General features: G+C 54.5%; 1 protein-coding gene across 13 annotated transcripts in view; it reads left to right on the top strand.

Moving 5' to 3' along the window:
• RNF157 (ring finger protein 157) overlaps positions 1-14,148 on the top strand; it is a 62,582-nt gene extending 48,434 nt beyond the window's left edge. The window contains exons 13-23 of one of the 13 annotated variants that reach the window (XR_012130881.1): positions 659-767; positions 1,314-1,424; positions 2,371-2,482; positions 2,921-3,108; positions 3,358-3,423; positions 4,234-4,282; positions 5,977-6,087; positions 7,759-7,888; positions 9,667-9,707; positions 9,813-10,163; positions 11,491-14,148. Coding sequence is in view for 6 of the 13 variants with exons in the window: in XM_036996883.2 (XP_036852778.2) it covers positions 659-767; positions 1,314-1,424; positions 2,371-2,482; positions 2,921-3,108; positions 3,358-3,423; positions 4,234-4,282; positions 5,977-6,087; positions 11,491-11,612 (868 nt within the window). In the remaining 7 variants the exon portion in view is untranslated. Of the gene's footprint in view, positions 1-658; positions 768-1,313; positions 1,425-2,370; positions 2,483-2,920; positions 3,109-3,357; positions 3,424-4,233; positions 4,283-5,976; positions 6,088-6,384; positions 6,451-6,810; positions 7,738-7,758; positions 7,889-9,666; positions 9,708-9,812; positions 10,251-11,490 lie in introns of those variants that run through there. The other 12 variants (XR_012130880.1, XR_012130884.1, XR_012130883.1 and 9 more) reach the window with 12 other exon arrangements.
• The last annotated feature ends 230 nt before the right edge of the window (positions 14,149-14,378 follow it).

Raw genomic sequence — 14,378 nt, 5'->3', positions numbered from 1 at the left:
CAGCAGTGGCCCTGGGGGCCTGGATGAGGCACTTTCAGTCCATCCTTCACCTCTTGCAGTGCTGGCTCGCAGCCTGGGTCACTGGCAGTGAAGACCTGGGATTGACACTTGCGGGGAAGGTTATCCTATCCTTTAGGAGAGGAAAGGAGATGGCATACAGGTCCTTAGGAGGATCCGGATAGACAAATCTCCGAGGTGTTCTTTTTTGGGGGAGGAGATAGGGTATAGGGAAGACAACCTCGTTAGGGTCATTCAGGCCCCCCGGGAAGCCTCACTTAGTCTGAAGGCTGCAGGAAGCTTGTCATCTGTATCTGTTAAGTACTTAAGTCCAACCAAGCACAAGTCATGGTAAGCTTTCTGTGGCAGAGTGAAGGAGGATATTTTATTGATGAAATACTGAGCCCCTAAAATTGTCAGTTGTCTTCTCTAAGTATACACACAAGCTACTGGAGGAGTTAAAGGTAAAACTCGGGTGTCTTACACCCAGAAGTGGTCTCAGTCCCTTCCTGGTGCTCTTCCCACCCCCGTACCCCTTCTGTTTGGGCCCCCTCATTCCCTGTGCAGCCCCTTCTTCCTGTGAAGGCTGGCTAAGGGGAGGCTAGTTCTGTTCTTTCCCTGGACATGGGCTTCAGCCGCTCTCCCTGCGGGACTGTCACAGGGCCATTTCCCAGAGCTCTTCGGTGCTGCATGAAGAGGAGGATGAGCGTTCTTGCAGCGAGTCTGAGACACACCTCTCTCAGAGACCGTCCGCTCAGCAACTTGGAGAGGTAATTTGCTTCCTCCTCCGGTTCCTGGACGTTGGGCTGCAGGCCCTCTCCTCCCACCTGCCTGCCTCTGCAGGCCCATCTGCTTTCACTCATCATCAGACACCTCTGGAGCATTATCTGGGGCAGCAGCTAAGGTTGCATTAGACTCATTCCTCCAACCGTGTACTGAGCCTGTGTCAGTCACCAGGCCCCAGCCCCAGTGTGAGGATAGCAGCAGGGAGCAAACTGCCCAAGCCCCTGCCCTGAGCACCCTTATGTTCTTGACATTGGGGCAGGGTAGACACAAAAGACAGTGAGAAAAAAATGTGTGTGTCAGATGGTTCTGTGGATCAGTACATCAGATAAGGGAGAAGGCAGTTCGAGGCAGAGAACACAGTTTGCAGTCTTTGAAAAGTGGTCCATGAACAGACAGGGAGGACGCAAGAGAGCCAGCTGGACGGATGCTGGAGAAAAGAGGGCTCTGGGCCTGGGAACAGCCAGTGGGGAAGACAGGCCCCGTGCCCCCCCACAGATGGCCCAACAGGCTATTACACCCACCCTCTGCAGGACAGTGTGCCAGGCCCAGGGGACCACGTGCAGATGAGGAGTTCACCGTCTAGCTGGGCTGGGACATGTGCACAAAGAGCAGCACCCTGTCGGTCACATAGTCGTTGCGCAGTAAGGAGTTGTTGAATGAATGAGTGAATGAATTTTAATGAGAAGATACATGCACCCAAAACAAGGACAATAAAGTCCTGCAGCAGAGGTGTGAAAGGCCACGTTCAGGGGAGGAATTCAGAGAGGTGTTATGCAGGAGTACCCTTTGAGCTGAATCTTGACATTTTTAGACATGTAGAGAAAGGTGAGAGAAACCTTCCAGTTGAGGGGACTGCACACACAGAGGCACAGAGAGGGGGCTGGCTCTGAGAAGGCCCGTGGTACTGGGAGCACTTCCTTCATCAAGGCCCACCGGACGGCAGTGTGTGGACAGGGGATGGGGACAGGCTGAGCCAGATTCTAGTCCAGGACCCCAGGCAGCAGGGAAGGCCTGGAACAAAATATAAAGAGTGCCTAGAGGAGGGGGATCAGTCTGTGGAGGCAGAATCCACAGGGCTTTGCCTCGGCCTGGGATGGGGTGACTGCTAGGGAGCCAGAAGTGGGTTGGGGTGCAGAGGTGGTGTTTGAGTTGATTGCATAGAGCCAGAACTACCCCAACATCCAAGTGGAGATGCCCAGCAGGTAGCGAGGCCTCTGCTGGGTCTGTGTTCTTTTCCTTCAGAAGGAAGGCTGTTCAGAATACTGGGGAAACCTGGGGTGCTCCCATGTCCCAGCTGCTGGGTGACTTGCGTCACCTGAGCTGCTGTCTTTGTGTGGCCCTAGCAGCTGCTGTGCCTCAGGCAGGATGTGCTGACTGAAGTTTGCACCTCCCCTGGGAGCAGGCGGGTGGCCCAGGCCGGGGAGGGGGAATAGTGGTGACAAAGGCAGTGGCCTGCCTGCTCTGCATGTAACTCAGTGGGGGCCGTAGGGCCTCTGTCCCCCCAGGGCCCCCTCTCCCCCTCCCCCAGGCCCCTGCTCATACCCTTCCTGCAAAATGCTTGACTTAAGCTTCCTCTGCTTCCCCCAGAAATGTGGTGTGACTCCAGAGAGTGAGAATCTTACCTTGTCATCGTCAGGAGCTGTCGACCAGTCGTCCTGCACAGGGACGCCTCTCTCTTCCACAATCTCCTCTCCAGAAGGTACAGGAGGAGGGGAGCAACTGCATGTTCGCTTCCTCAGCCTGGGCCACAGCGCTCCGAATAGCCCCTCCAGGGACGGACTTGGGCAGCACGTCAGTGCCTAAGCTATGTGACTAACAGGCCCAACTAAAGATTCTGGGGGACTTGCTCTCCTACGATGAATGGCAGTCTTGCCGAAAAGCTGAGGGAGGAGCAGGTGTCTTGCTCCCAGTCCTGCCTCATAAGGTTTTGCTTTAACATTATGACAGGAAAAGCCAAATCCCTTGTCCCTAAGGTTGAGTTCTGAGCTCCAAAGTGTAGAAGAGCAGAACCTTGCAAAACCACAGCTCTGGAACCTTCCTGGTGAGGGCAAGGCGAGGCCATGTGGTCCCTGCCGCCTCATTCAGCTCACAGGGACGGCGCCTGACCCCCTCTCCTTCCTTCCGCCCATCTCCACAGACCCTGCCAGCAGCAGCCTGGCCCAGTCAGTCATGTCCATGGTGTCCTCCCAGAGCCGCCACTCCCAGATCAGCACCGACACGGTCTCCTCCATGTCCGGCTCCTACATTGCCCCTGGCACTGAAGAGGAGGGAGAGGCCCCCCCTTCCTCCCAGACCTCCAGCAGGGCCCCCTCCGAAGAAGGAGAGGTAAGTGAGGAGCGTGGGGACCATCCTTGCTGCCTGTGCTCTACACGCGTGTCCGAAGCAGCTCATAGAGCCGCCAGGGCTATCTGCGATGTCCCCATGTGCTTGGAAGGAGAGCCCCAGAAAATGAGCCACCAGCTCCTGGGTTGAAGATTCGCTCAGATCTGCGTTTGGCACCACCTCTGCCCTGAGCACGTGGTTGGGGTCGGAGAGTGGCCGGGTCCGCACCTGATGCTCAGCACTGTTCTGCAGGCGATGCCCGTGGGGTCTCCAGACAGCAACTTCGTAGGCCTCGCTGCTGAGGAGCAGGATGCAGAGGTAACCCCGACGGCGGCCCACAGTGTTCCTCCCAGGCAGGGGCCTGATGGAGCTGCAGGAGATACAGAAGGATGGGGGGCCACTTGGGTGACAGCTTGGATCAACTGGAGGTGGGGTGCGGGCAGAGGGAAGAGCATCTGTGTGTCAGGCGTGGAGCGAGTTCTAACAGGTGCTCTTCCCAGCCAGACCCTAGACCTTGAGAATGTGTTTGTCCTTGTTCATGTAGTATTTATACAGGACAACTGCTGCAGGCACTTCCTGGCACTGGGGGACATAAAGACCCAAGTGGCCTGGTTTTGCCCTGCCCCCCATGTACTCCACCCACCCAGGAGCCCTGTCCAGGTCAGGGCTGGGTCGGGGAACAGGACTGCAGTTCAGCATGAGAAGTGCCCTGACCAAGGTGTGCGGGGAGGTGCCCTCACCCCAAGGGCACCAGAACTTCTTCAGCCAGATGCTCCCAGAGGACTATCTGATGGGGCTTGGCGTCCTAAGGAAGTCCTGAAAGTTTTATGATCTCACTATTTGCTTTTTCATTTGACAGATTCTGTGTCCACCTTAGAGAAACAGTATGAGCTAAACTATTAGCAGGGCCACTCCTGACATTCCTAGGGTGTGTCTCTGTAGGGCCCCAGGCCTCACCAAGCAACATCTGCCTCTGCTCGGCCTCCTGGGTGCCTCAGATGAATGGAAATGCATGCTGTTGACACAGGCCTGGGGTTAAATACTATTAGGATAATTAGTTCCATGTTCAGCCCATCAACATATTTATTACACTGCTTTATAGACTCATAGTACCTTCTTCTGTCGTAGGGAAACGATGTTATAGAGGAAGAGGACGGGTCACCCACACAGGAAGATGGTAAAAGACCTGGTGTTTTCCTCCCTATTGTTATTTCTCTTTACTGGGTCTTCTTTAAAGCGTACAGAAAGGGGCACTGGTGTGACTTGGTGGTACTACTTAACTGTGTGGCTGTTGGGGAAAAGTTGTCATCTGGACGGAGTATCAAAACAAGCAGGGTCCTGAGGGCCGAGGGGACTTCCCAGCCCTCTCTGGGCCTCAAAGCCAAAGATGTCAGGATGGGTGGGGGTGCTGCAGAAGACACGAGTAGGCCTCCATTTACATGGAATACGTTCTAAAGCTCCGTGGGCAGCTCCCCTCACCTGCCTCCTGCTTCAGCTCTTCAGCTGAGTCCCACAGAGCCACCCTGGCAGCCCCGAGCTTTAGCAGCAGACAGTTTCCTCCCCTTGGAAGGAAGGACTAGGCAGTTGGCTGGGATTTGCTTTAAAAGAAAATGGCTGACATTATGGTAACGGAGGGACCGTAGAGCATGGGCACAGCAAAGGTGTGGGAAAGAGTCATCAGCAGCTGAGTGTGGAAAGGGTTTGATGGGCTTAGGGTGATCATTTTCTTTAGTGTGATTCAGGCCTCCTTCACGTCTTCAGTTGGAAGAGTTTTGTGTCTAGTAAGGCTAGAAGTGAAGGAATGCCCGACAGAGCAAGGGAGCAGGAACCCCACCTGGGGACAGGACCCCACACATTCTGGAACATGCCTCTGCCTCCTGCTGCGCCCACAGAAGGGCGCCTCCAGAGCACATCCTGACCCCAGCCTGGATGCAGATGTCATCCTAGTTGCTTCTGCTTTAGTGCTGGCCGTTGCTTGGGGGCTCAGGGGGTGTGCATGCTGACTTGGCCGCTGTTGTCTGGCCAAGGAGCCCTGAAGGAGGGGCCGGTGCCAAGGCTGAGCCTCCGCCACTATCGCGCCCGCCAGCCTGAGATGGGGTCAGGCACTTCCTTGACCCGGCTGATGGCCTCAGTGTTCCAGGCTCCGAGTCGCCCTTTCTGGCTGTCCTCCTGTAGAGTGTTTGCTGCTAAAAAACAGGGTGGCAGGTAGTTCCCACCTAACATTCTGCAGCCCACACGGTGTATTTGTGTTTTCTCTCTTTCACCAAGAAATAAAAGCAGGGAGCTTGACAAAAATAACGTCTAAAACTTTCCACTTCCTTCTCACATGTCTGTAGGTTTCTGATCAATCTCTTAATTAAAACATACTCAAAATAACAAATTAAGTCTCATCTGAAAACAAATAATTTTGTGAATGTGTTGATTCTGATTTAATATGTGAAATTATGGAACCTAAGACTTTTGGTGGTGGATTTACGTATTTATCATTTTTCAGAGTCTTGTGGTCATCAACACCCAAGACACACAGGCAGGAGCTGGGCTCACCTCCCCAGGAGCTCTCCCTAGCCTTTCCCAGCCAGACTGCTCCGGTCACAGTGCTCTGTGTAGCCTGCATCCCACAGCCCTGCCCGTGGTTTGAACAATGGCTGGAAAGAGGCCAGTTAGGGAAACAGGGCAGAATAGGGCGAGAACACAAACAGGCTCACCCAACTTGATTCCTTTATTGTCCACTCTTTACCCACTTAATTACTGTCTTTTTTTTAACATGTGATTTGATTTTTTTGTCTCCATCCTTAAGATCTTTATTTTAAGGACAGCAAAGCAGAGAAAAATAGAGCCAGCCCCTCTCTAACTGCATTAACTCCGTTGCAGGCCAGAGGACATGTGCACTTCTAGGTACGGAGTGTGACAATAACAATGACTTTGACATCGCAAGCGTGAAAGCACTGGACAATAAGCTGTGCTCTGAGGTCTGCTTGCCCGGTGAGTGGCAGTCTGCTGAACATGAACTTGGTGGGAGATGCTCCCCTGCTTGCACCCCTGCTGTCACCCTGGGACACCCACCTCCTGCCCTGCAGTTCCTGCAAGAAGGCGAGGGCTGTACTAAGATGCTGGAAAACAGTTGCTGGAAGGAATTGAGGAGGCCTCAGGAGAGTACTTAAGCTTTGTGCAAACAGCAACCCCTGCTCTGAGTGAGAATATTAGGACAGGAAGAAATGAGCAAAGCTTCTTCCCCTTCCAAGCTGGCCTGATTTTTCCCCCTGCATCATCATCTTGCAGATCCCGTGGCCCGGTCATGTTGACATCAACAGGAAGTTTGAGGCAGACAGACACCACCTCTCTAAGGTAGTCCTGGAAAGACAGCCTGAGCCTTTGAAAGGGAATCTGTGCCTACTTAGAAGGAATGTGTTCAGTGAGGAACAGGGAGGACTTGGAAAGCGACATTTCATAGACTCGCAAATGGCTCTGTGATCCAGGGAGCCTTGGGTCAGCCCTTGCATTGAACTTACCAGATTTGGATCCCAAAGGAGAGGTCAGGGGTCGAGGGTGACTGTGCTCCCTGGAGCCCTAACTTTAAATTTAATCAGGGCTGTCAGTGTGCCCTTATTCCTTCTCATAAAACTAAACTGAATCTAGCAAAATTTCTAACCTGCTGCTAATCGCACCTTGAGCACCAACCTCCTTCTGCTCCGTGTGCTCATGCAGGGGCTCCATGGACCTCTTCTCTGGGGCCAAGTCCTGCCCGAGTGAACTGGGTCAAAATTGCCCCTCCGGGCTCCGCGGCAGAGACTGTCCTTCCCATTGTGCTGTTCGTAATCTCTTAGCCCCTGGAATAAAGACCGACTGGTTCACCTTCAGAACAGCCACACTGCGTCATGGGTCCAGTGCTTGGCTCGCCCAGTGAGGTGGTAGACGTGTTGGAGGGCCGTGGCCTCCTGGGGCTGCCACTCTCCATCAGCCTGTGGAAGACACGGGCCGCTCACACTCTGCCCCAACTCGGCTCGTGGCAGGGGACCGTCATTCCCAGGTGTTTGCTCTCTCCAGCCTTCCGAGGACTTCTGGGCCATTTCCTCTTCGGTCTGCCCAGGTCTCTTCTCTCCAGCGAGGCCAAGAGTGGCGTCAGCCCACCTGCCCATGGTGGGAGACAGGCGCAGACCCAGCCGTGGGGCCCGGGGTTCACTGCCTGCCTTCCCACTCTTTCCTCGCTTCTGTCTGCCCATTTGTTTTCCATGTCTTTTTGCCAAATGTGACTCTTTCTGTCTTTTGTTTATTTTTGAACTCATTTCTGTTATCTAGCCTTTGTGTGGAAGTCCGTGTTCCCTCTGTGCCAGCACTGTCCCCCTGATCTGCTGGGCCGGTGCCAGGCCTGCTGGGCGTGTCCGCATCCCAGGGGCTTTGGCTCAGGTTTCCACTCCTAACTGACAAGGGCCTCAATATACTGAGATTTTCCGAGAAAAAAATATTTGTGAGAATATATTAATCCCCACTCCACAAAAATGGGGATGCTTCTGTGGCAAGGGTCATGGGAGGGTGTGTCTGGAATTGGCGCCCTTGGTCACTCACTGGGGAGGAGGACCTCTGTCCTCACACAGCCCTGCGTCTGTGGCAGCCCCTTCCAGCTGTCGTCTCACTGCGCTTCCTGCCTCCCTCCAGATGACCCCACCCGGGCCTCTTGGCAGAGGGGCTGCTGGGAGCTGGTTCAGCGGGTTCCTGCCATGCAGGTGGAGACTGTGCTTGTTCCTGCTGCCTCCTCCTCCTCCTAACTCCCTCCAGTCAGCTGCTTGTGGGTATTCATTCCACTTAGGGGACTTTGGGAGGGGAGGGAGCCTGGGAGAAGGGGCCCCAGGTTCCTGCAGGGACCTGGGAGCCGGCCATTCTGAGACTAAACAGGGCTCACAGTTCAGGCCGGGCCTGAGAACAAAAGCTGGTGAGGGCTGTGGGGTGAAGAACTCGTTTAAGTGCCTGAGGTGTCCCACTGACCCTCACCAGCTGTCTCAGGGCTCTGACGGGACAGAGAAAGCAGGTTTGCTCCCTTGGTAAATGTTTCTCTGTCTGTTGGCATAACACTGGTAGCAAAGTGCTCAGAAGCATCTGTTGAGTCAAAGACAGGAGTGTCTACTTTGGTAGGTCATGTGGAATAAATAGGCCTCTTTGCTCTGAGCTGTAAGTTCAAATGGCCCCTGCAGGCAGGCTTGGCTCCTCCAGCTCCAACGGTGCCATGACAGCCCCTCAAGGCACTTGGTCTCTGCTGGAGAGGGTTTCCGTCTTGTGGAGGCCACTCCCCTCACAGAGCCCGGGGAACATCCCACCCTCCCTGGACCACTTGCCCCCTTCCCCTGCTCACACAGAGTCCCCCTGCTGTGATGAGGGCCATGCGGTCCCATCCCCATCCTCCCCACACATGTGGGTATGGCTGAAAGGGCCCCTGTGCCACTCTAGGTCCCCTCAGCCTAGGAAGCTTCCAAACTTTCTTGGCCCCAAGACCAAGGCAGTCGGTTGGGTGGGGGGGCGTTAATGTTCTGAGATTGTTCTAAAAGGTCCTCAAAAAGAGGGAATCGAAGTTGGTAGGCACAAGCCCTGAGCAGACTGGAATCGGGAGGCCATGGGAAGGACATGTGGCTCCAAGGAATTATGGGACCGCCACACGGGTGGCAGTGCAGGGGCCCTGTGAAAACTCTGTGAACAGGCTCTGGGTAGTGTACGTCATGGGAAAAGCAAAGATAATTTGGGTTTGTTGGTGGAAACACAAATATATTTTTAGATGACCACACTGAGCATTGCCCGTGGAATCTGAAAGCATCTATGGAGACCTGGAGTTCAGTTCACTCCTCTCCTCGGGCCTCATAACCCAAGATTGAGAGAGAAAGTTCACACTAACAGACGCTAAAGAAAACTCTGAATTAAGTTTCTTTTTCCCCTGAAGAGGAGCTCCAGGAGGCCTTTCCACTCCTTATGGCCCTTGAATTTCATGACTGGCTTGGTAGAGGCAGGATATGCACGATTTCCCAGACGTGCTGCCCGAATCGGGCCTCCGGAGGTCTCTTCTCTCCCCAGATTCTCATTGGCCAAAATGAGGATTGAACGGAAAGCACCTTTTTCTATCTCCCACGAAGCGTTTTGAATCTCCACGCTCAGTTTCTGGCCGAGGGGCTGGACGGAATGGTAGCACTCCGAAGGGAGCCCTCCTCAGTGTTCTGGGTTCACTCTCTACAACCAGGCTTGCCCCCCATGCAGGGTGAGGAGGGCAGCAGCCGAGTTCGGCCAAGGGCCCAGCTGTTTGCGGGAAAGGGCACCTTACCGCCGTGAGATCTCCTCTCCCCACAGAGTGGATCCGGGAGCCAGACGGAGCAGGGCCTTCAGCTGGGCCCTGAGGCTGTCATGGAGGGAACCAGGTTTCTGTGCTGGCTGAGGAGTCTAGGCTGGTGGGGCTGTAGCAGAGCCTATGTGAATCCTGAGCCAGACAGCCTGTCAGTCCGGCCTTCCTGGTGTTGCTTTTATTCTGTATATGCACGTGTGTCTTCTCTCGTTTACCATTTGCTTTTGGTCTTTCCTACCAAACAGCGGCAGTTCCGGAATCCTGCCCCATAAACATTGAGGAATAGGTATGAGATCTACCAAATTATTTAAGTGGACAAACAGGTCATTTTATTTTGGGGTTCCTAACTTAAAGGCAGTTTTGCCTTCTGTTCATTTTGTCACCCTTACAGGGGAGAAGCTCTTTTGACCCACATCCCAGACTCCAGTACCCCAAGGAGTGGAGAGCCCCAAATCCCATCTGGGCAAGGGAAATACCTAAGAATTCCCTGCCCCACTTGCTTGTACCCCAGGGAGTCCACCTCCACAAACTACTTTCAGAGCCTTCTGATGGATTGTCACACCGGGACTTTACGGGAAATAAGCAGTTTATGCCCACCTAATCCTAGTGCTCCTGCCATTAAAGTGTTTCATCTGGGGCTGGACCCAAGATTCGCCTGAGGCTGACCTCATTGTGAGCGGCCCCCTCAAACCTGAACACAGTGAAGCCCAGGCACCCCTCCCACGGGCTGGCCCTTCCACAAGTGAGTCCTCCGCTGGGCCAGCCTTGCCCCGAGGGCCACATGCCAGTGGAGGAGTTGAAGAATTCAGCAGTTTCCATGCTGTGAAAGGTGGGGTGGTCGTCCAGGCTGCTGGGGGTCACTTTGGGACGTACTGGGCCTCGCGGGCTTGGGGCCTGTGAGGGGGGACACTAGGAGGGGTGGCTCAGGAGGTACATGGGCCATAGGAGCGGAGAGTTAGGTCTTTGTCCTGAGTGTGTGGCAGCCGGGACCCTGCCTGTGATCTCAGAAGAGGCTCTCTGCACCGGAGGGAATGAGCTGGTCGGTGGGCTGGGCGGGCAACGGAGGCAAGCTGGGGTGGGGTGCGGGGCCTGCTCCTCGCTCTCCCAGGCCCCCAGCCCTCAGCAGACCGGCTCGTTCCCTCCGGTGCAGACAGAGTGGGGTGAGTATGCATCTCCCCTCGATGGCTGGGAGGGCCGGGCTCCACGGCCCCACCGCCCTGCCCAGCACCACAGGCGGTAAGTTACAAGCCAAGAGCGAAGCCCAGGCTTTCTGAGTGAACATTTAGACGTAACTAGGAGGCAGGCAAACAGGCAGTAGCCCTGGATCAGACAGCGCGAAGGAGAGAGAGGAGCCAAGAAGGGGCTTCCGGCTTGGGCAGCTGGCGCTCCCGGAGCAGGAAGGGAGGCGGCTTAAGGGTGGATGAGTTCGGTGGGGGTGCCTGTGGCACCCCAAGGCCCTCGGGCTAGTGGGTCCCCAGGTCGGTGGCCCCAGCTGATAGCACACCTCTGCTCGCTGCTGAGAGGGTGGGGAACTGGGGGCGCACAGCGCGAGATGAGACAGGTGTGGGGGAGGGGTGCAGAGCCAGCGCCTGGCCTCCCCCACATCCTCTGTCCCTGGCACCCTGCAGGCTCCCAGTGCTTCCTGCCCCACCCAGACCCCCACAGCAAACACCGGCACTCCAGGCACAAATTAACGAGCTCTTCTCACTCTCCTCCGCTGCTTCCTGCCCCCATGAAAATCTCAGCCCAGCCCAGTGTTTTTGTCCCTGTCTGTAACATATGGGCAAACTTCCAAACAAAGATACAGAAGTGATTAGAGGGCAAGTTCACAAAACAAGATACCTCTCTCATGTCCCGCTCTGTCAGTGGCCCAGTGGGGCAGGAGCAGCCCCCTGCACCTCGCGGCGCCCACTTCTCCCCCACGTGCTGTGGCTCGCACATGCATGGGAGTTTCAGGTAACACAAATCCTGCTGGCTTCTGTGCTGAAGTCCTGGGCTGCACTACTGAGGACACCATCTGGAGCTGGCCAAAGATCTGGCCCCTAAAACCTTCCTTTTCTCTTCTCCAGGTACCTGGCAGGCTGATGACAACATTGCCAGTCGTCGGAACACACAGCGCCAGCGCTTATCATCGGGCAGCCTGGAGGACCCTAAGCACAGGCCCTGTGTGTGGGGTCCTCTGGCCGTCTGAGGGCCCCGGCCCCTGCCCCTGGCCCCCCTCCTGCCCTCACATTCCATCCTGGCCTCACTGGACCACTGGCCTCTTGGGCACCCTCAGCAAGACACACGGGGACTTTTTACACCTATGTGAAAGCTGGACGTTGAGGTCAGCCTTCTCTTTCTCCCAGCTTCACCTCTGTAACTGTGACCCTTCCCTTCCCAGAAGAGAAGCCTCCTCTCTTCTTGTGGGCTGAAGCCACTCAATGAACTACAGCTCACAAGACCCTTTGCAGAGACTCTCTGGAATGTTCCCACCATGTCCTAACCTCAGGTGAAGTCAAGGTCCCCCCGAAGTTTCTTGTGCATCTTTTTTCTCTTTAGCAGGTAAACCAAGAAGATGTGGCATTTTGGCAGCTTCATCACAAACATGTTTGGCAGGACTCCTGTGAGAAGGGACAGCCAGGTTGTACTATAAGAGGAGTTAACTCCCAAAAGTGTTACGAGGGCCCTTTTGCAAGGACAAAAATGGTTGGCTGAAAAAGCAGTGCTTGCTTCTGGTAGCAGAACTAGTCTCCTGTACCTCAGTATCTGTCTTCCTGGGAGGCAGCCTTGAGTCTGAGAATTCCCCCGGCACTTATGATCAGGGGCATTCATGAAGGCCTGGAACTCCATCCTAAGTTGACATTTCAAAAAAAAACATTTTTTGGCCACCTTTATGTGCCAAGCACAGGGTTGGGAGCTGTCAGCCATTATCACATCTCATTGCAGCAACCCTGTAGAGTGGCATTCTTATCCCTGTTGTCCCCATCTCCACCCCTTTTTTTAATAGTTGGAAGAAATAGGTTGAGAGGGTTAGACCAGCACTTCTCAGACTGGTGCCCAGGAGCCCTAAGGGAAGTGGTGGAGGGTGCTGAGCCAGGGCCAGCAGTAGTCTGGAAGCCTCCCCACCCAACTTTATCCTCTCCTGCCTTCCAGATCTTCTGAGCCTGATGGGGGAAAGGGATGTAATGCCTTCCATAGGCTTGTTAGAGATTTAGAGATACTGACGTTCAAATCATGGGCCTAGCCCAGTAGAAGGCAGGTAAACTAGAGCCTGAAACTTCAAGGCTAGATAAGAAGCTGTCAGGAGGTCCCGCTGCCTCAACACTAGTGTTATCAGTGGATCCCACGTAGCTCTTGGGTGGATGTGTCATCTGCTGGCTTTTGGGAAAGTGGTTGTTGGGTGGAACATAAGATTGGGAAGCAAAGTTGGGCACGGTAATTTGTGAGGCTGAGATGTGGCAGAGCCATAGGCCATGCCCGTCATGACAGCCTGCCTTAGTATTTGCAATCATTACCCTAGAAGAGCTCTTCAGGGCCATGTTCAAGACCTCAACGAGAGCCCAGTGCCCAGGGCATCCTTTGCACCTTCACTGTGGCTCCTTGGCACTGCCTAGTGGTTGTGGCTCATGTCCTGCTCTGGTGAGGGAGGACCGTTTCTCGACAGACGTGACTTGAGCCAAGCCTGAATCTAAGCTTCTGTCCTGAGCACCCAGGTCCAGCATCTCGGAAATCCCACAGTGAACTCTATTTCTGGCCCAACTTACTGTCCTTCCCTTCTCCCAACATTCTTATGTACAGCCCCTTTCGTACTTGAGATTGGAGCAATAACCCCATTTCCTGATTTCCTTGACATTTAAGCTCCAGAAGCGCCAGGGAATGGGCAGCTTCCCCTGGCCTGGGGTGGTGGCACAGAGCCCGCCTCTGCTCCCGGCAGGTAGTGTTCACAGTGTACTGTTACCTGAGATGAAGGAGATGCAGGTAAACAGTAGCTATAGTGGCCAGGACCCCTAAGAGGAAGCCACAATCCACCCCTTCTGAAAGGTCTGTGTCCCTCCTCTCAGCAGAGGCTCAGAAAGATTCCTCAAGGCTTTGTTTCCACAACCAAGACATACCCGAGTTAGAAATGGCCCTTACTCCTATTTCTCTCTCTCTCTCTCTCTTTCACATACGTAAGTAAACACACACATGCACACACACACCCTCTTTGTTCTCATTTGGCTCTTTGGCAAACAGAAATATCCCATCCAAAGAGGTTGGTCCTCAGCCTGATCAGGGAACGGGGCAGCTGCCAACCCTACTGCCCTACTCCTTCATATGGGGACAGTCATGTGACAAGCAGCTGACCCAGAGGGAGTGGGATGGGGCCTGCCTTCTCACACGAGGCCACGGAGCAGCTGGAGGTGTGCGGTTCCTTCCTGCCATGCTCAGGTCTGAGCTCTCCCATGCCCTGCTTGGCCTTGGCCTTCTCAGAGCTGTTTTTCCTTTGCTACCCAGTTGGGCACAGACCCACACCCCGTAAGCAGTTTCATCTAGGGAGAGTTAGGGTCCTGTCCGCCTGAACTTGGCATGCTGGTTGCTCGCTGTGCTGTAGGATCTGTGTGTGTACTGTTTGTGCCCCCTGTGTACCCCTCTCAATCCCTGGAGTACACTCATGGGTACGCTACAGTGGGGACATCAAGGATGCTATATTTATGGATTGCTGCATGATTCTTAAAATGAATAAAACTGTTTACAAGGGAAGGAGAGTTAACTGTGTAGTTGGCTTATTTGTGAAAGTGTCTGACTTCTCCAGCACTTCTAAGTATTTTTACTCGAGAATCTGGAGGTGATGGAGTAGGAGAGCGCAAGGGACAAGGGAAGACCTGCTCTTGGGTGGGTGGGGGTTGATGTGCCATCCCTGGGCCCAGGCCTAAGGAAGGAGCCTTCAGCCCCACCCTCACCATACCCCCGGAGAACTTCCAACACTGCAGCTCTT

Source organism: Manis javanica, chromosome 4 (assembly GCF_040802235.1).
Source record: "Manis javanica isolate MJ-LG chromosome 4, MJ_LKY, whole genome shotgun sequence".
NCBI classification, from domain to species: domain Eukaryota; kingdom Metazoa; phylum Chordata; class Mammalia; order Pholidota; family Manidae; genus Manis; species Manis javanica.
The sequence above is the reverse complement of the archived record's forward strand: the minus strand, read 5'-3'. Positions and strand labels throughout refer to the sequence as shown.